This window comes from Thalassophryne amazonica, chromosome 1 (genome assembly GCF_902500255.1).
Source record: "Thalassophryne amazonica chromosome 1, fThaAma1.1, whole genome shotgun sequence".
NCBI lineage: Eukaryota > Metazoa > Chordata > Actinopteri > Batrachoidiformes > Batrachoididae > Thalassophryne > Thalassophryne amazonica.
The window spans coordinates 62,115,700-62,136,178 of NC_047103.1; the positions used below are offsets into that span (position 1 = coordinate 62,115,700).

At 48.9% G+C, this 20,479-nt stretch overlaps 1 protein-coding gene across 1 annotated transcript in view; it reads left to right on the forward strand.

Moving 5' to 3' along the window:
• The window catches only part of ofcc1 (orofacial cleft 1 candidate 1), a 217,375-nt gene extending 215,340 nt beyond the window's left edge, over positions 1–2,035 (forward strand). Inside the window, exons 22-23 of the mRNA XM_034166227.1 lie at positions 1,521–1,662; positions 1,864–2,035. Coding sequence (XP_034022118.1) covers positions 1,521–1,662; positions 1,864–1,934 — 213 coding nt within the window. The 3' untranslated portion in view covers positions 1,935–2,035. The remainder of the gene's footprint in view (positions 1–1,520; positions 1,663–1,863) is intronic.
• The last annotated feature ends 18,444 nt before the right edge of the window (positions 2,036–20,479 follow it).

The following is a 20,479-nucleotide window of genomic DNA, read 5'->3' on the forward strand; positions in this document are numbered from 1 at the left end:
GGTGGGGGGACCACTGATCATATGGACTAGAGGAGCTAATCTGATGGATTGCAGGTGTTAGCATTGTTGCCTCAAAGCAAGAAGGTCTCAAACACTACTCTGAATGTGACCAGCCTTTCATTTACTCACTGGTTCTACCTCAACGGATAAAACATGCCATCAGGGCAAACCAACCTGGTCCCAGTCCAAAATCTAAAAAAAAAAAGAAAAAACACGCAAGAATGTGTAGGTTACACAGAAATAGTTGTATTTACTTTAGGACTTCCAAAAATGGGTGGTTCATTCATTCACTCATTCATTCCTTCATCATGCATCCATTCTTTCATTTTCTGCACTTTATCTGGGTCTGGGCTGTGGTGACAGTTGACCAAGCCACTCAGTCTCATCCTTGGCCAAATCCTCTAATTCTTCCTGGGAGATCCCAAGGCATTCCCATGTCAACTGGGAAATATAATCCGAGCATGTCCTGAGTATTCCCTGTGGCCTCCTCCAGGTTATATTCTATATATTCTATGTTGCTCAACTCATCTAGATACACATATCTAGAAATTAGGGTCGACAGTCTCCACTTTCTTCTCATATGTATGGTTTGATCTCCAACCCAGATATTATCAGTGCAGCAAATGACATGAATTGGTCTTGTTTCAGAGAGAACTGTGTAATAATGCAAATCCATAAGATAATTTCAGAAATGCTGAATTGTTGAGAGCGATAAATGAAAAGTAAGCAACCCATTTATGAACATCAAATCATTAAAACTGATTACTATTGTATATGACTTCTAACGATGATCCCGAGTATAAAAAAAAAAAAAAAAAAGACAGTCAAGGTTTCAACAGATTTCAGTAAACTAAAAATTTCAGTTTTGGATGTTTATGAAAGTGGAAAAAATGACGAATACATGCAGCAAGTGATGCAATACATTCAAAATTTAAATGGTTGATTAGCTTTTTTGGGTATGGTATGTAGTTAATTGTAAGATTTAAACTGACTTTGACGTGAATGATTAATTACAGTAAAACAATCCTGTTAGAAAGCGTTCCATTCAAATGGCTAATTTGACTGAAAATATCTGAACTACATTGTATGCTACAAAATCCATTTTTAAATGTGTCCCAGTTTGGTTTTGGTGTTTAGTTGATTTAGATTTTTACAGTGATGACAGTACTCTGTTTATTATGTGGATCACAGCACTGAGAGAACATGCTACTCTCCAATAAGTGGGAAACCCACAGTTGTGAGAGTTTCTTTATCTGTGGGGCGTAGGTTTTGTAGAGTCTCTATTTCTGCTCTTCCTCCACGTTCACTCAGGAGCACAGAAGTAGAAACTGTGCAAAACCACCCGACACAGACGTCAAGGAACAATATGTTTTCCTACCAATCTTGCTTGCTGTGGTCCAAGTGTAACCTGCACTTTGAGACCCAGGATAATCGCCCCATGGTTGTTTCACACACGTTCAGTTTTCTGTCACGCTACCTGCCGTTATGTAGCTGACTAGCGAGTTTTCACCCTGCTGCAGGTGATTGGTGACATGGACGGGGTGAACAGCCCAAGAACAATGGTGTCCTGCCCGGGACAGGGCGGGGCAGCCAATCATGAGACAGACAAAGATGGCAAAAGCACCAACAACCAGCTGCGGAAGAGGAAGAACCCATTTGGGCGTGAGTTATGACAAATTAACTTGATGATTCATTGCAACAATAAGCTGATCTACTGACACCAAATGTGTTTTTGTGCATGTATTCCATTTTGTTTGCACACTTCACATTATCACATGTGACTATCTTACTTGTGCAAACTTTGTCCTTCCTGTTGTTTGTCTAAGAAAATGTACAGTTTCATCGGCTGTTTCATTCCCTCAGGCTTTCGTATCGAGCCAGTCAGAGGAAGCGGGTGTGGCTCCAGTTTTGCACCGCAAGACATCAGGCAATAATATCACCAAAAAAACAAAGGCGGTCAAACCCTAAACTTCATGATATGTTTTGTCTTTTCTTTGGGTAAAGACCTCAGTCGAATAAACTCACTTGAACTTGGAAAACTATTTTTTTGTGCAATTAATTGTGTTTCAATGAATGAAATACCATCAGTATTGGAGGAAATTTTCTGCTGGATGAGTTCACGAAAATACACAGAATTTCTGTCCCCTTTCATCAGAAAATGTAAATGATCACAGCAACTTTCTGCTAAAGAACATTTCATTCCCTCCACCGAGCGACAGAGGGGAGCAGAGGTTATGTGATCAGACGTGTATGTGTGTGTGTGTGTGTGTGTGTGTGTGTGCGCGCGCTCTCACTCCAGTGCACATACAGTATTCATTCAAAATCCTCCAAAACTAATGGGTGAATTTTAACCTTATTTCGTGGCAAGTTCTTCCTTTGGTCGGGAGACTGTTGAATACATTGTGAAACAGATTCAGGTGTTTCTCTAAAGCTGCTATTTGTAGGATTTAGGGGTATTTATGAGCAAAAATGGAATATAGCATTCATAACCAACTAGTCATGAGTGTATACTTACCGAATAGAGGCCATGTTGGCACAATAGCCCAAAAGGGGCACACTTACTCCACCTTTCACATTTTACAGTCTAGACGGAAGACTGAAAAACAAAGATAGAGAAAAGATTGCTCTGTCATACACTGTCTGCTGGTTACTAGTGCAGGTTAACATGTTTGACAACTCCCTTTTTTGGGAAATGGAGGATCATAGCTATTATCACAAAAGAAGGTAAGAGAGCCTGAGTCCCCGTTGCCAAAGAAGCAAAAACATGAAGGGAGACACAGTCGTGACCGGTGATAATGCAATCTGGAACCTCACCACTAGCTGACAGTAAATCAAACATACTGTAACTTATTTTGACAGACCCTAGGGACAAATAAACAAATTGGTATATAAAGTTGGAACATAAGCAGCTCTCGGTTGAGGCTTGACGGGGCTGTAAGGCCCCATAAATTTTACAAACTGGGCATTCGGTGTGTCCATGTTAGTTTCTGACATTCTCTGACTGAACCATCCTACAGTTCCTCATATTGTTTATACACTGGAATCAGTCGAACAGGTTCACACCACTCGTAACACATAATCTATGTATTTTACTCAATATTTATTCTATTGTCATATACTACCTTGATTATAAATGGATCATCTTGTTGTTAAACAAATTTGCCCTTGAACCCAGATGTTGAAAATGAGTAAAACTCCATGTTTTAAAGAAAGTGAAGGGCAACAGCACCACCTAAAGGAGGACAGCCTCTATCCTGTGTTTGTTGATAGCTCTGTTAGCTGTATTTTATTTTTTTTTAACTGCTCCAAATTTTCCATGTTCACGTGTCTTGTCAGAAAAGTGATGGTTGTGATTTTCAAACAACACTTGCTATTGCTAGTTCTATAGTATGTGTTGTGACGTATGTGTGAATGAACATATCTGTGGTAGAAACATCTGATTTCCTTCAAAATGCATATTTGTCCATTTACTACAAACTCACAAAGTAATTGTACCCCAAACTAGCCACACCATGAAAGAAACCCTTTGGAGCCATAACGTTGAGAAACAGAGAGAGACCAGAAGAAGTGTCTGCTTTGCCTACATTCATACAATATACAAGTGTGGACCTATAATGTGTTATTCGAGTTTTAGAAAATAAGTTCTGGTATATGATAACAAAATAATGGTTTATTTTTACGATTTAATATATATATATTTTTTTACAGAAACTGTCTCACTCACAATTTTCACTGAGCGCCTTCCTTGCTTGGCCATCGTTCTCACTCTCTTTTACTTTCATACAAAATCCTTTCAACAGGGTTGTGTGGAGGTATGACTGTGTCCATTAGGTTTTTGAATATAACTGCTGTGAAACTAAAAAATCCCAGTTTACTTCTCTGATAGTGTTTATAAAATAGATAGCTGATGCTTTTCAAGGGTGGTAATAAATTGTGCAAAACTTGTATAATGAATTGGAATGTCGTGTGAGACCAGAATGTTTTTAGAAGCTTAGACCTCAACAGTTTTTAGAACTCAACCCTTTTTATTTCCTGTTAATTATGTAATTTTTTTATGTTGATTTACTGACTTAATGCATTTATAAATTGTTTTAGTTCTTGTTATCATATACACGTATTATTATTATTATTATTATTATTATTATTATTACTTAAATTTTGTGCAGGGGTGGTGGCCAAGTGGTTAATGTGCTTAGTTTCAGTTCGGAAGGTTCTGGGTTCAAATCCCACCCCTGCCACATTTCTCCATGTAATGTGGAGTTGCGTCAGGAAGGGCATCCGGCGTAAAACCTGTGCCAAATCAACATGCAGATCCACCTTGGATTTGCTGAGGCGACCCCGAGTGCAAACAAGGGAGCAGCCGAAGGGACTTACTTTTTTTACTTAAATTTTGTCATTTGATTTTTAAATGGACCACAATAGAAATAAATGTTTTCACTTTCTTGTGTCATCCATGCATTTTTCACATATTTACAATTATATTAAGTGCTTATATTGAACTTATTAAATAACATAACACATGCAAGCATGCTTTCCATAAACACATGATTTACCGTCCCCTGCTGGAATGGTGTGTGAGTTCAGAATTATCACATTATTCAGTGTTGTTAGCTAAGATCTGCAATTTCTGTTGGGAAAGTGTAGTGACACGGACCCACAACAGGGGGCGTAAATGAATGGACAATGGATGAGCCAAAAACAACAATTTGCTGTTGTGAATGTGCACAATGAAATACAGACAATCACAGAATTTGTATTCAGTCAATATACAAAGGTGACGTGTGGGCAGGCTCGAGGATAGAAGACGTCTGTCCAGAGAAGAGCTGGGTCCCACACAATTTCCACTGCCAATTTGTCTGAAGCACACCGGAGCCGCCAAGTCCTGAGTCCCCAGGTGGCCACCGTCTCCAGCTGTCAGACCTGGTACTGCTGGCAGGAGGCAGAAACAGTTAATGGTGGGTGTGTGTGTACACACCCAGTAAACAGTCAGCAAAAACAACCTCTCCTTCGTTAAGTGGGAAAAACACCTCCACCTTTAACACAAGTTCACAGTTATGCAGAGTCAGTCTCCTACTTTATTGCAGTTCGGGGTGAGAAGTGAAATCCATTCACTTCTCCACCATCCATGAACCCGGCAGAAAGTAGCGAGCGAACACCTGCAATCAGATCAGAAATGTGAGAGAGTAACAACGTGCGTTCGGCACGAACACGGCTGAGAATTTACCTATATGGTAGATAATATCTCGGCAGCGAGGTGAAGATGCTGCCCGGTTTTTATGGTGATGGTGGTTAGTGGTGAAGATGAGTGACAGCTGGTGTTGATGATGATGAGTGACAGCTGTCACTCCCAGTTACTCCTGCAAGGCGGTTGCGCCCTCTCGTGCCTGAAGCCTGCACTTCACCCTCTGGTGGTGGGCCAGCAGTACCTCCTCTTCAGCGGCCACACAACAGGACCCCCCCCCCTCAACGGGCGCCTCCTGGCCAGGCTCGTCAGGATGTCGAGCGTAGAAGTCGGCCAGGAGGGCCGGGTCCAGGATGAAGCTCCTCTTCACCCAGGAGCTTTCTTCAGGTCCATACCCCTCCCAGACCACCAGATACTGGAATCCCCGGCCATTTCGATGGACATCCAGGAGCCTACAGACTGTCCATGCTGGCTCCCCGTCGATGATCCGGGCAGGAGGCGGCGTCGGTCCGGGGGTGCAGAGTGGTGAAGTGCGGTAGGGTTTGATGCATGAGACATGGAAGACAGGATGAATCCGCAGTGAAGCTGAAGCTACCAGCTTCACTGCGGATTCATCCTGTCTGCCGGACTGAGGACTTTGAGGATGGTGAATGGTCCAATGAATCTGTCTTTGAGTTTATGGGATTCCACTTGCAGGGGGATGTCCTTGGTGGATAGCCAAACCTCCTGCCCGGGCTGGTATGCAGGGGCCGGGGAACGCCGGTGGTCTGCATGGGCCTTGGCCCTCGTCCGGGCTCTCAGCAGAGCAGAGCGGGCAGTACGCCACACCTGACGGCACCTCCTGAGGTGGTCCTGGACCGAGGGCACCCTGACCTCTCCCTCCACGAGCGGAAACAATGGGGGCTGGTACCCCAAACATACCTCAAACGGGGAGAGGCCGGTGGCAGATGAAATTTGGCTGTTATGAGTGTACTCGATCCAGGCCAGATGGTTGCTCCAGGCCGTCGGGTGCGCGGAGGTCACGCAGGGGAGAGTCTGTTCCAAATCCTGGTTCGCCCGCTCTGCCTGTCCGTTCATCTGGGGATGGTACCCAGACGAGAGGCTTACAGTGGCTCCCAGCTCCCTACAGAAACTCCTCCAGAATTGTGAGGAGAACTGGGGACCACGGTCAAAGACGATATCGAATGGAATCCCATGCAGACGTACGACATGGTGGACCAGGAGGTCTGCAGTCTCCTGGGCCGTCGGGAGCTTCGGGAAGGCCACAAAGTGGGCCGCCTTGGAGAACTGGTCCACTATTGTGAGTATGGTCGTCATGCCATGGGACGGCGGGAAGCCCGTGACGAAGTCCAGGGCGATGAGGCACAGGTAACGGATGGAGGAGTCCTTGTGCTCTTTGGTGGTCTGCCTTGCCCCTGGTGCAGGTGGTACAGGCCTGGACATATTCCCGGACATCGGCTTCCATAGATGCCCACCAGAAGTGCTGTTGGACCACTGCCACGGTTCTTCACACCCCTGGGTGACAGGAGAGCTTGGAACCGTGACAGAAGTCCAAGACTGCAGCTCTGGCCTCTGGTGGGACGTACAGCTTGTCTTTTGGGCCAGTTCCCGGGTCCGGGTTCCGTGTCAGGACCTCCTGGACGGTCTTCTCCACGTCCCAGGTGAGGGTGGCCATGACAGTGGACTCGGGGATGATGGTTTCCGTAGGATCTGACAGCTTGGTTTTGACTTCCTCTGCGTGAACCCGGGACAAGGCGTCAGATTGTTGGTTCTTGGTCCCGGGGCGGTAGGTGATCTGGAAGTCAAAACGCCCGAAGAACAATGACCAGCGGGCTTGCCTGGGGTTCAGACGTTTGGCGGTCCAGATGTACTCCAGGTTCTGATGGTCCGTGAAAACCGTGAATGGCACCGCAGCTCCCTCCAACAGGTGTCTCCACTCCTCAAGAGCCTCTTTCACCGCAAGGAATTCTCGATTGCCCACGTCATAGTTTCGCTCAGCCGGGGTCAACCTGCAGGAAAAATAGGCACAGGGGTGGAGGACCTTATCGGACTCCCTGTTCTGGGACAGCACGGCTCCTATCCCTGAGTCAGAGGTATCCACTTCAACAATAAACTGGAGGTTAGGATCGGGCTGCACCAGAACTGGCGCAGTCATGAACCGGCGCTTCAACTCCCTAAACGCGGCTTCGCACCGATCCGACCAGGTCAAAGGGACTTTAGGGGAGATCAGGGCTGTCAAGGGACTAACCACCTGACTGTAGCCCTTAATGAACCTCCTGTAGAAATTTGCAAAGCCGAGGAACTGTTGCAGCTTCCTACGGCTCATTGGTTGGGGCCAATCTCTCACCGCCGGATCAGGGGCAACAGAGTTGGGGGAGATTATGAACCCCAGGAAGGACAAAGAAGTGCGGTGGAACTCGCACTTCTCACCCTTCACAAACAGCCGGTTCTCCAACAACTGCTGCAGGACCTGACGTACATGCTTAACATGAGTCTCAGGATCCGGGGAAATGATGAGTATATCGTCCAGGTATACGAAGACAAATCGGTGCAGGAAGTCCCGCAAAACGTCGTTTACCAAGGCTTGGAATGTCGCGGGGGCGTTGGTGAGGCCGAACAGCATGACCACGTACTCAAAGTGACCTAATGGGGTGTTAAATGCCGTCTTCCACTCGTCTCTCTTCCGGATCCGAACCAGGTGGTACGCATTCCTAAGATCCAGTTTAGTGAAAATTTTGGCTCCATGCAGGGGCGTGAATACTGAATCTAACAGGGGCAACGGGTAACGATTGCAAACCGTAATCTCGTTCAGCCCTCTGTAATCAATGCATGGACGGAGTCCGCTGTCTTTCATGCCCACAAAAAAGAAACCAGCACCCACCGGGGAGGTGGAGTTCCGGATCAACCCGGCAGCTAACGAGTCCCGGATGTAGGTTTCCATTGATTCGCGCTCTGGACATGAGAGGTTGTACAGTCTACTGGACGGGTACTCAACGCCCGGGATCAGATCAATGGCGCAATCGTACGGTCAGTGCGGGGGAAGAGTGAGTGCCAGATCTTTGCTGAAGACGTCAGCAAGATCGCGGTACTCCTCAGGCACCGCCATCAGATTGGGGGGACTTTAACCTCCTCGTTAGCAGTCAAACCGGGGGGGACCGAGGATCCTAAACACTCCCGGTGGCAGGTTTTGCTCCACTGAGCCACAACCCCAGATGGCCAATCAATCCGGGGATTGTGTTTAATCATCCATGGGAAGCCCAAAATTATGCAGGAGGTAGAAGGAGTTACATAAAACTCAATCTCCTCCCGATGATTCCCAGACACCACCAGAGTTACTGGTTGTGTCTTGTGTGTGATTAAAGGAAGAAGAGTGCCATCTAGTGCCCGCACCTTCAATGGAGAAGGGAGTGCCACTAGAGGGAGCCCTACTTCCCTTGCCCATCTGCTGTCCAGCAGATTCCCTTCTGACCCCGTGTCCACCAGTGCTGGGGCTTGAAGGGTTAGATCCCCACTCAGGATCGTAACTGGGAGACATGCAGATATGTGTGTGTGTCCCATGTGAATTTCTTGGCCCACCCTCAGCCCAGTTTCTAAGGGCGGGCGTTGGTGTTTAACCGCTTGGGGCAGTCTCTCTGCAGATGCTCACTTGAGCCGCAGAAAAAACACTCCCCGCGGGCCAGTCTCCTCTGTCTATTGGAGCTCTCAATTTAGCCCTGCTCGTGTCCATAGTTTCGTCAGCAGGGGGAGCTGTAACCACACGGAGCACAGAGGCTGTGGAGCGTGGGTAGGGCGGAACCTTTTCAGACCCAGAAGGGAGAGGGACGGTGTGTGCCCGGCCACGTCCTTCATCTCGCTCCCGATGACGTTCCTCTAACCGATTGTCTAATCATATAACCAGGTCGATAAGCCCGTCTAAATCCCGCGCCTCGTCCTTAGCCACCAGGTGCTCCTTTAAGACCGACGACAGTTCGTTTACGAAGGCGGCGCGGAGTGCAGCAGCATTCCAGCTGGACCTCGCAGCCACGATTTGGAAGTCGACTGCATACTCGGCTGCACTCCGACGCCCCTGTCTCATAGACAGCAGCACCGTTGAAGCAGTCTCGCCTCTATTTGGATGGTCAAAAACCTGTTTGAACTCCCTCACAAACCCAGTATATGTCATTAGGATCCATGAATTCTGCTCCCAGAGCGCCGTGGCCCAGGCGCGTGCCTCACCTCGAAGCAAATTAATCACATAAGCCACCCGGCTGGAGTCCGATGCGTACATAATGGGATGCTGTGCAAAGACGAGCGAACACTGCATCAAGAAGTCTGCGCACGTCTCCACACAGCCTCCGTACAGCTCCGGGGGACTTAGGTATGCTTCAGGGGATGGTGGGGGGGTTCGTTGAACGACCATTGGAATGTCTATATTTGGCACCAGGACAGCAGGAGGAGGAGCTGCAGCCGCGCCCTGTGTGCACGCTTCCACCCGTGTGTTGAGAGCCTCCATCCTACGATTGAGTATGACGTTCTGCTCGGTCATTAAATCCAACCGAGCAGTGAAGGCGGTGAGGATCTTCTGCAACTCACCAACCACGTCTCCTGCTGGTGCCTGTGCACCCTGCTCTTCCATTGTTTGTTCAACCGATGGTTGACACCCCTTGGAATCCATGACGTTGGCTGAGATATCCTGTTGGGAAAGTGTAGTGACACGGACCCACAACAGGGGGCGTAAATGAATGGACAATGGATGAGCCAAAAACAACAATTTACTGTTGTGAATGTGCACAACAAAATACAGACAATCACAGAATTTGTATTCAGTCAATATACAAAGGTGACGTGTGGGCAGGCTCGAGGATAGAAGACGTCTGTCCAGAGAAGAGTTGGGTCTCACACGATTTCCACTGCCAACGAGTCTGAAGCACACTGGAGCCGCCAAGTCCTGAGTCCCCAGGTGGCCACAGTCTCCAGCTGTCAGACCTGGTACTGCTGGCAGGAGGCAGAAACAGTTAATGGTGGATGTGTGTGTACACACCCAGTAAACAGTCAGCAAAAACAACCTCTCCTTTGTTAAGTGGGAAAAACACCTCCACCTTTAACACAAGTTCACAGTTATGCAGAGTCAGTCTCCTACTTTATTGCAGTTCGGGGTGAGAAGTGAAATCCGTTCACTTCTCCACCATCCACGAACCCGGCAGAAAGTAGCGAGCGAACACCTGCAAACAGATCAGAAATGTGAGAGAGTAACAACGTGCGTTCAGCACGAACACGGCTGAGAATTTACCTATATGGTAGATGATATCTCGGCAGCGAGTTGGAGATGCTGCCCGGTTTTTATGGTGATGGTGGTTAGTGGTGAAGATGAGTGACAGTTGGTGTTGATGATGATGAGTGACAGCTGTCACTCCCGGTTACTCCTGTGAGGCGGTTGCGCCCTCTCGTGCTGAAGCCCGCACTTCAGGCAGGGCGCCCTCTGGTGGTGGGCCAGCAGTACCTCCTCTTCAGCGGCCACACAACAATTTCTCCAAAAATATTTGCCCTATCAACTTTCCATTTTGGCGACATTCATCCTTGACCAAAAATACATAAGCATACTAAATGGCAAATGCCAGCTGTCCACAGTTTGCCTGTGATTGAATTTATATGGACTCATGCATGCATGCAGAACTTTTTATCTTTTCTGCATTCTGCTGCAAGCAGGTGCTTGTAATTTTACACACCCACAGAGACCAATGGTGGGAGACATCAAACACACTACACTTTTCACTCATGGTAAGAGCAACATGACACTTAAGTAATCATCCATTCTTCATCGTTAGCTAAATTTGCAAATTTCTCCAAAAATAATAGTCCTATCAACTTTCCATTTTTGCAGTGTTCATCCTAGACCCAAAATACATAAGCATACCAAATGGCAAATGTCAGCTCTTCCCAGTTTCTCCATGATCAAAGCCATACACACACACATGCATACATTCCACAGTGTTACTGTAGTGTTTGGCCCATGTCTACGTTGCATTTTTTTCTGGCAGAAAAGCACTGATTGAGTCCCCAAAAACACTTCTTCCAGCGGTTTCAGCATTTTCAGTGGGAAAAAGTGGTCCTTATGTTTCTATGACAACAACAAAAAGCTAAAGACTAACTTTTAATGTACAGTGACACAAAATACTAACCCACAACCAGAAACAAGAGTCTGTCCAATCTGCTATCACAGATAAGAATTTTTTTTTTTTTTTTGAGTGACAAATCAGTAAAAATAATAGTCTTCTGTTTGCATCAAAGAGCATTGCAGTAATGTCATGCTGCTTTTCTGAAAAGTTCAAGGATTTTCAACTTAAAAGAGCTCAGTGTTGTGTGGGTCACTGAAGAGGAGGTACTGCTGGCCCACCACCAGAGGGCGGCCTGCCTGAAGTGTGGGCTTCAGGCACGAGAGGGCGCATCCACCCCACGGGAGCAACTGTGAGTGACAGCTGTCACTCATCATCTACACCAGCTGTCACTCATCAACCACCACCATAAAAGCCGGGCAGCATCTCCACCTCGCTGCCGAGATATCAGCTACCAAATAGGTAAAACTCTCAGCCGTTTTTGGTGCCAAACAATTGTTCTGAATATTTTGCAGGCGTACCTGATACCTATCCGCAGCTGGAGGCTGGGGTTGTGGATCGTGAAGGAGACGACGTTCTTCTCTCCTCACACCAAACCGGATAAGTAGTCAGGCGCTGCACGTTTGTTGTTTCTGTGTTAAAGGTGGAGGTGTTTTTCCCACCCAATTACAGAGAGAACACTTTTGCTGACTGTTTACTGGGTGTGTACACACACACCCACCATTAACTGTCTCTGCTTCCTGCCAGCAGTACCAGGTCTGACAGCTGGAGACGGTGGCCACCTGCGGACTCGGGACTTGGCGGCTCCGGTGTGCTTCAGACCCATTGGCAGTGGAAATCGTGTGGGGCCAGGCTCTTCTCTGGACAGACGTGTTCTATCCTCGAGCCTGCCCACACGTCACCTTTGTATATTGACTGCATGCAAATTCTGTGATTGTATTTCGTTGTGCACATTCACAACAGTAAATTGCTGTTTTTGGCTCATCCATTGTCCATTCATTTACGCCCCCTGTTGTGGGTCCGTGTCACTACACTTTCCCAACAGGATATCTCGGCCAGCGTCATGGATTCCGAGGGGCGTCAACCATCGGTGAACAACCAATGGAAGAGCAGGGTGCACAGGCTCCAGCAGGAGACATGGTAGGTGAGTTGCTCAAGATCCTCACCGCCTTCACTGCTCGGTTGGATTTAATGACCAAGCAGAACGTCATACTCAATCGTAGGATGGAGGCTCTCACCGCACGGGTGGAAGCGCGCACACAGGGCGCGGCTGCAGCTCCTCCTCCTGCTGTCCTGGGGCCAAATATAGACATTCCAATGGTCATTCAGCGAACCCCCCCACCATCCCTTGAAGCTTACATAAGTCCCCCGGAGCCGTACGGAGGCTGTGTGGAGACGTGCACAGACTTCTTGATGCAGTGTTCGCTCGTTTTTTCACAGCGTCCTGTTATGTACGCATCGGACTCCAGCCGGGTGGCTTATGTGATTAATTTGCTTCGAGGTGAGGCATGCGCCTGGGCTACGGTGCTCTGGGAGCAGAACTCACGGCTCCTAACAACATATACTGGGTTTGTGAGGGAGTTCAAACAGGTTTTTGATCATCCAAATAGAGGAGAGACCGCTTCAACAGTGCTGCTGTCTATGAGACAGGGGTGTCAGAGTGCAGCCGAGTGTGCAGTCGACTTCCGCATCGCGGCTGCGAGGTCCAGCTGGAATGCTGCTGCACTCCGTGCCGCCTTCGTAAACGGACTGTCATCGGTCCTGAAGGAGCACCTGGTGGCTAAGGATTTAGACAGGCTTATCGACCTGGTTATACGATTAGATAATCGGTTAGAGGAACGTCATCGGGAGTGAGACGAAGGACATGGCCGGGCACGCGCCGTCCCTCTCCCTTCCAGGTCCAAAAAGGTTCCACCCTCCCCACGCTCCACAGCCTCAGCGCTCCGTGTGGTTACAGCTCCCTCTGCTGACGAAGCTATGGACACGAGCAGGGCTAAATTAAGAGCATCCAATAGACAGAGGAGACTGGCCAGTGGGGAGTGTTTTATCTGCGGCTTGAGTGAGCATCTGCAGAAAGAATGCCCCAAGCGGTTAAACTCCAACGCCCGCCCTTAGAAACTGGGCTGAGGGTGGGCCAAGAAATTCACGTGGGACACACATGCATATCTGCACGTCTCCCAGTTACGATCCTGAATGGGGATCTAACCCTTCAAGCCCCAGCACTGGTGGACACGGGGTCAGAAGGGAATCTGCTGGACAGCAGATGGGCAAAGGAGGTAGGGCTCCCTCTAGTGGCGCTCCCTTCACCATTGAAGGTGCGGGCGCTAGATGGCACCCTTCTTCCTTTAATCACACACAAGACACAACCAGTAACTCTGGTGGTGTCTGGGAATCATCGGGAGGTGATTGAGTTTTATGTGACTCCTTCTACCTCCTGCGTAATTTTGGGCTTCCCATGGATGATTAAACACAATCCCCGGATTGATTGGCCGTCTGGGGTTGTGGCTCAGTGGAGCGAAACCTGCCACCGGGAGTGTTTAGGATCCTCGGTTCCCCCGGTTTGACTGCTAACGAGGAGGTAAAAGTCCCCCCCAATCTGACGACAGTGCCTGAGGAGTACCACGATCTTGCTGACGTCTTCAGCAAAGATCTGGCACTCACTCTTCCCCCGCACCGGCTGTACGATTGCGCCATTGATCTGATCCCGGGCGTTGAGTACCCGTCCAGTAGACTGTACAACCTCTCATGTCCAGAGCGCGAATCAATGGAAACCTACATCCGGGATTCGTTAGCTGCCGGGTTGATCCGGAATTCCACCTCCCCGATGGGTGCTGGTTTCTTTTTTGTGGGCAAAAAAGACGGCGGACTCCGTCCATGCATTGATTACAGAGGGCTGGACGAGATTACGGTTCGCAATCGATACCCGTTGCCCCTGTTAGATTCAGTGTTGACGCCCCTGCATGGAGCCAAATTTTCATAAGCTGGATCTTAGAAATGCGTACCACCTGGTTCGGATCCGGAAGGGAGACGAGTGGAAGACGGCATTTACCACCCCATTAGGTCACTTTGAGTACCTGGTCATGCCGTTCGGCCTCACCAATGCCCCCGCGACGTTCCAAGCTTTGGTGAACGACGTTTTGCGGGACGTCCTGCACCGATTCATCTTCGTATACCTGGACGATATACTCATCTTTTCCCCGGATCCTGAGACTCATGTTAAGCATGTACGTCAGGTCCTGCAGCGGTTGTTGGAGAACCGGCTGTTTGTGAAGGGCGAGAAGTGCGAGTTCCACCGCACTTCTTTGTCCTTCCTGGGGTTCATAATCTCCTCCAACTCCGTCGCCCCTGATCCAGTCAAGGTTGCGGTGGTGAGAGATTGGCCCCAACCAACAAGCCGTAGGAAGCTGCAACAGTTCCTCAGCTTTGCTAACTTCTACAGGAGGTTCATTAAGGGCTACAGTCAGGTGGCAAGTCCCTTGACAGCCCTGACCTCCTCCAAAATCCCCTTCACCTGGTCAGATCGGTGCTAAGCCGCCTTTAGGGAGTTGAAATGCCGATTCTCGACTGCGCCAGTTCTGGTGCAGCCCGATCCTAATCGCCAGTTTATTGTTGAAGTGGATGCCTCTGACTCAGGGATAGGAGCCGTGCTGTCCTAGAGCAGGGAGTCCGATAAGGTCCTCCACCCCTATGCCTATTTTTCCCGCAGGTTGACCCCGGCTGAGCGGAACTATGACGTGGGCAATCGAGAACTCCTTGTGGTGAAATAGGCTCTTGAGGAGTGGAGACACCTGTTGGAGGGAGCTGCGGTGCCATTCACGGTTTTCACGGACCATCTGAACCTGGAGTACATCTGGACCGCCAAGCGTCTGAACCCCAGGCAAGCCCGCTGGTCATTGTTCTTCGGGCGTTTTGACTTCCAGATCACCTACCGCCCCGGGACCAAGAACCAAAGATCTGACGCCTTGTCCCGGGTTCACAAAGAGGAAGTCAAAACCGAGCTGTCAGATCCAACGGAATCCATCATCCCCGAGTCCACTGTCGTGGCCACCCTCACCTGGGACGTGGAGAAGACCATCCGGGAGGCCCTGATATGGAACCCGGACCTGGGAACTGGCCCGAAAGACAAGTTGTACGTCCCACCAGAGGCCAGAGCTACAGTCCTGGACTTCTGTCACAGTTCCAAGCTCTCCTGTCACCCAGGGGTGCGAAGAACCGTGGCAGTGGTCCGGCAGCGCTTCTGGTGGGCGTCTATGGAAGCCGACGTCCGGGAGTATGTCCAGGGCTGTACCACCTGCGCCAGGGGAAAAGCTGACCATCAACGGGCACAGGGACTCCTCCAGCCGCTACCTGTGCCTCATCGCCCCTGGTCCCACATCGGCCTAGACTTCGTCACGGGCCTCCCGCCGTCACAGGGTATGACCACCGTCCTCACGATAGTGGACCGGTTCTCCAAGGCGGCCCACTTCGTGGCTCTCCCGAAGCTCCCGACGGCCCAGGAGACAGCAGACCTCCTGGTCCACCATGGCGTACGTCTGCATGGGATTCCATCTGCCGTTGTCACCGACCGTGGTCCCCAGTTCTCCTCACAAGTCTGGAGGAGTTTCTGTAGAGAACTGGGGGCCACCGCAAGCCTCTCGTCCGGGTACCATCTGCAGACGAACGGACAGGCAGAGCGGACAAACCAGGATTTGGAGCAGGCTCTCCGCTGCATGACCTACGCGCACCCGACGGCCTGGAGCACCCATCTGGCCTGGATCGAGTACGCTCACAATAGCCAAATTTCATCTGCCACCAGCCTCTCCCTGTTTGAGGTATGTTTGGGGTACCAGCCCCCATTATTTCCGCTCTTGGAGGGAGAGGTCGGGGTGCCCTCGGTCCAGGCCCACCTCACAGGTGCCGTCGGGTGTGGCGTACTGCCCGCTCTGCCCTGCTGAAAGCCCTGACGAGGGCCAAGGCCCATGCAGACCGCCGGCGTTCCCCGGCCCCAGCATACCAGCCCGGGCAGGAGGTTTGGCTATCCACCAAGGACATCCCCCTGCAAGTGGAATCCCAAAAGCTCAAGGACAGATTCATCGGACCTTTCACCATTCTCAAAGTCCTCAGTCCGGCCGCTGTGAAGCTGCTTCACTGCGGATTCATCCTGTCTTCCACGTGTCCTGCATCAGGCCCTGCCATACCTCACCTCTCTGCACCCCACGACCGGCGCCGCCTCCTGCCCGGAACATCGACGGAGAGCCGGCATGGACAGTACGCAGGCTCTTGGACGTCCGTCGACAGGGCCGGGGGTTCCAATATTTGGTGGACTGGGAGGAGTATGGACCTGAAGAACGCTCCTGGGTGAAGAGGAGCTTCATCCTGGACCCAGCCCTCCTGGCCAACTTCTACGACCGTCACCCCGACAAGCCGGGTCGGGCTCCAGGAGGTGCCCGTTGAGGGGGGGGTCCTGTTGTGTGGGTCGCTGAAGAGGAGGTACTGCTGGCCCACCACCAGAGGGCGCCCTGCCTGAAGTGCGGGCTTCAGGCACGAGAGGGCGCATCCGCCCCACGGGAGCAACTGTGAGTGACAGCTGTCACTCATCATCTACGCCAGCTGTCACTCATCAACCACCACCATAAAAGCCGGGCAGCATCTCCACCTCGCTGCCGAGATATCAGCTACCAAAATAGGTAAAACTCTCAGCCGTTTTTGGTGCCAAACAATTGTTCTGAATACTTTGCAGGCGTACCTGATACCTATCCGCAGCTGGAGGCTGGGGTTGTGGATCGTGAAGGAGACGACGTTCTTCTCTCCTCACACCAAACCGGATAAGTAGTCAGGCGCTGCACGTTTGTTGTTTCTGTGTTAAAGGTGGAGGTGTTTTTTCCACCCGATTACAGAGAGAACACTTTTGCTGACTGTTTACTGGGTGTGTACACACACACCCACCATTAACTGTCTCTGCTTCCTGCCAGCAGTACCAGGTCTGACATCTGGAGACGGTGGCCACCTGGGGACTCGGGACTTGGCGGCTCCGGTGTGCTTCAGACCCGTTGGCAGTGGAAATCGTGTGGGGCCCGGCTCTTCTCTGGACAGACTTCTTCTATCCTCGAGCCTGCCCACACGTCACCTTTGTATATTGACTGCATGCAAATTCTGTGATTGTCTGTATTTCGTTGTGCACATTCACAACAGTAAATTGTTGTTTTGGCTCATCCATTGTCCATTCATTTACGCCCCCTGTTGTGGGTCCGTGTCACTACACTTTCCCAACACACAGAGCGGGTGCATAAAAAAAGCAGCCCACTCTGACCAAAGAGGCTGAGCATAGTGTTATTTTCTAGAGGTAGCTGCCTGCTGCTGCATGAGCCAGGCAACATTTAGAGCTATTGAAAGATGCTGGCATCCATGGAGGAAACAAGCAATATGGACACAGCCCGTGTTCTGTCGTGTCACTGTACTGTTGTTCTCCAGAGTGCTGCTCACTATAACATACAACAGCTTATTGTTTGGAAAACATTAAAGGACTGTCCCACTGTGAAAAACAGTAACAAACTGTTTGAAAAAATCACTGAGCTTTCACTGGACTTCTTCCATTTTGTGTGGGGTCATCACAATAGGTTCAAGTTGGGTACCACAGTTTGATTTGGCATTTCAAACACAACTCAAGCTGTACAGAGAGAATTGAACATGGCCATCCCTGAACTAGGAGCCCTTTGTTTGTGGCTGAGGTAGAGGTGGATCAAGTAAAGAGTAATTGGCAAAATGGAAATCTTGCAGGAAAAGGGGCTCATTGGAAGGTGAAAGAGGAAGAAAACATCAAACACATTAACCCCGTCTGTCATGGGAAAAGATAGAAGAGAAGGTAAAAAAAAAGAAAAAGCTTTATTCCAAAATCAAATCTATAATACCTTCTATAAATACTATGTATTTGATCAAAAACCTAATAAAACATGTTCAATAACAGATCTAATGAACAATGGCTATGATGTGTCCCTACGCATTGAAAATGAAGATTCTAAAAGTCAGTAATCAGAAGACAAGTGATAAAATATCAATGTTGGGCTCACATTAAGGAGGATAATATTCAGGCCTGCTTGATTTGTATTGAATATGTGTCTGCTAGCCGATGCTCAGCGTAATGAAGTGGCTCACAAATCAGGCCTTAATGGCCGCCTACTTACACATATTGCTTAATTAAAGGTTGTGAGCTTATTAGCATGTGTCTCCGGCATGAGGCGTTGTGAGATGGGGATTGGGACTGATGTCGTTGAAGGCCAGGCTTTAAAGGTTTTATAGATAGCTAACCTATCACACTAAACCCGTAGCCCCTTAAAATTGGAACTTAATAACCTGCCATTTCACTGATGATGATTTTTTATTGGCGGCCATTATGGTTCAACTTCTGTGTCTTACGCAGGATGGCGATTGTGGCCATTTGTGCTGGTCATTATATGGAAGCCTCCTTGCTTTGGCCTTGAAGTTGCTCTTCACCTCCATGTTTGAACCATCACAGTCACGGCCCTGAGGTGCGCTCCACATACGGACACACACACACCAACACATCCACTCTCTCACCTCTGTGTGTGAACTCTGATTCAGCCACAGGCTTAAAGTCTTCATTAAAGGAAGGCCAATTCCACAAGAAACTTGAATTTTTAATGAGCTATCATTTCAAATACAAATTCCAAAATAGCACATATGGCATAGCCGGACAAGCAATCCGTTGGTTGTTTGTCTCAGTTCCTCTTCACATACTGACATTTGATTCTGGAGATGATTTTGGGCACATTCTGGCATCAGACAGGACGTGTCCTTCTGTCTGCCTTTGACACAAGCCAGAACCTACAGAGCCAATTAGAGATCACTCCATTAACAGTGACAGTGCCACACCCCCGATTCAATCAGCCATCTAATGAACATTAAGCAGAGACGCTGCCTTTCACAGATGACAGTATGTCCTACAGATGTACAAAGAACACCAGAGAGGGCAAATTATCCCAACTTGTATCATCCCTCAATAATTAAGCAATGTTTCATTTTATGAACAATCAAGAACAAATATTTCAGAAACACTATTTTGAAAATAGAGCTACAAAGTAGAAATAATGCCACAAAAGTCAATACAGGTACGGCACCCTTTTAACATAATACTTTCAAATCATCAATTTTACAGTAGGTCAGGTAAAGTCAGGTTGCTGTGAATTGTCACATTCTTCTCACTATGGATCCTGGATGGCAACCACCCATGCAGACAACTGGTCCATTCACACATCTTGAACGCCAGGTGAAATGTGGGCATCCCCTTGGCCTTTTCCAGTTGCTTGGGTCCTCAGAACAGAGGCACCTGCATATTGGATCATGCACAGATAAACACACCATATGGCCAAAATGTCAAAGCTGACATTTCTTCACAATGTACATGGTACTCCTCATCTAAGTCTAATTTGTTTGACATAGTTATTCCAGTGGTAACCATGCAGCCAGTCTGCTCTGTGTAAGCCTGATCCCGTCAATGGCCGAGACAGAATTTGTGAGAATTTGTGCGATGTTCACTGGGTGTCACTCTTGCCTTGCTTTGGTCGCAGGTCGCAGTGTGTCACAGGGTGTCACAGGGCGCCACATGCGTTGCATGAATTTTGAACAGTTCAAAGTTGGAAAGGTGACAAAACTCCTTGCCATATACTCACAGAGCCATTGCAGGCATCGCAAAGCTTTCTGAATGCCGTCTCCATGACTCATAACTTGTGAGAATCCTGAGAGAACTTTGTGAAGGGTTGATGACAGATGAAACTACATTGTGAGTGATTGGAGACAAATTTGTAATTTTTCTTTAAATTCAACCTTTATATATTCAGGTTTGTCCCATTGAGATCGAGATCTCTTTTACAAGTGAGACCTGGACAATAATAAAGTTTCCAGTGCACCTAACCTGTATGTCATTGGATGTAGCAGGAAACTGGAGCACCTGGAGGAAACCCATGCAAACTCCACACAGAAAGGCCACAGGTGGGAATTGGTCCCATAACCTTCTTGCTGTGAGGCAACAGTGCTAACCACTAATCCACCATGCTGAGAATCTGACATTCCTTGTGGGAGACACACACAAGTTGCCCTGGGAGAATGCCAAAATAGCAGAGATGATCAGAGAGAAACAGTGCTTCTGGAAGTGGCCGAGCGAGTCCGCAGCCCATCTGCTTCCTGGTGTAGACTCATGCTTTTAATTTCT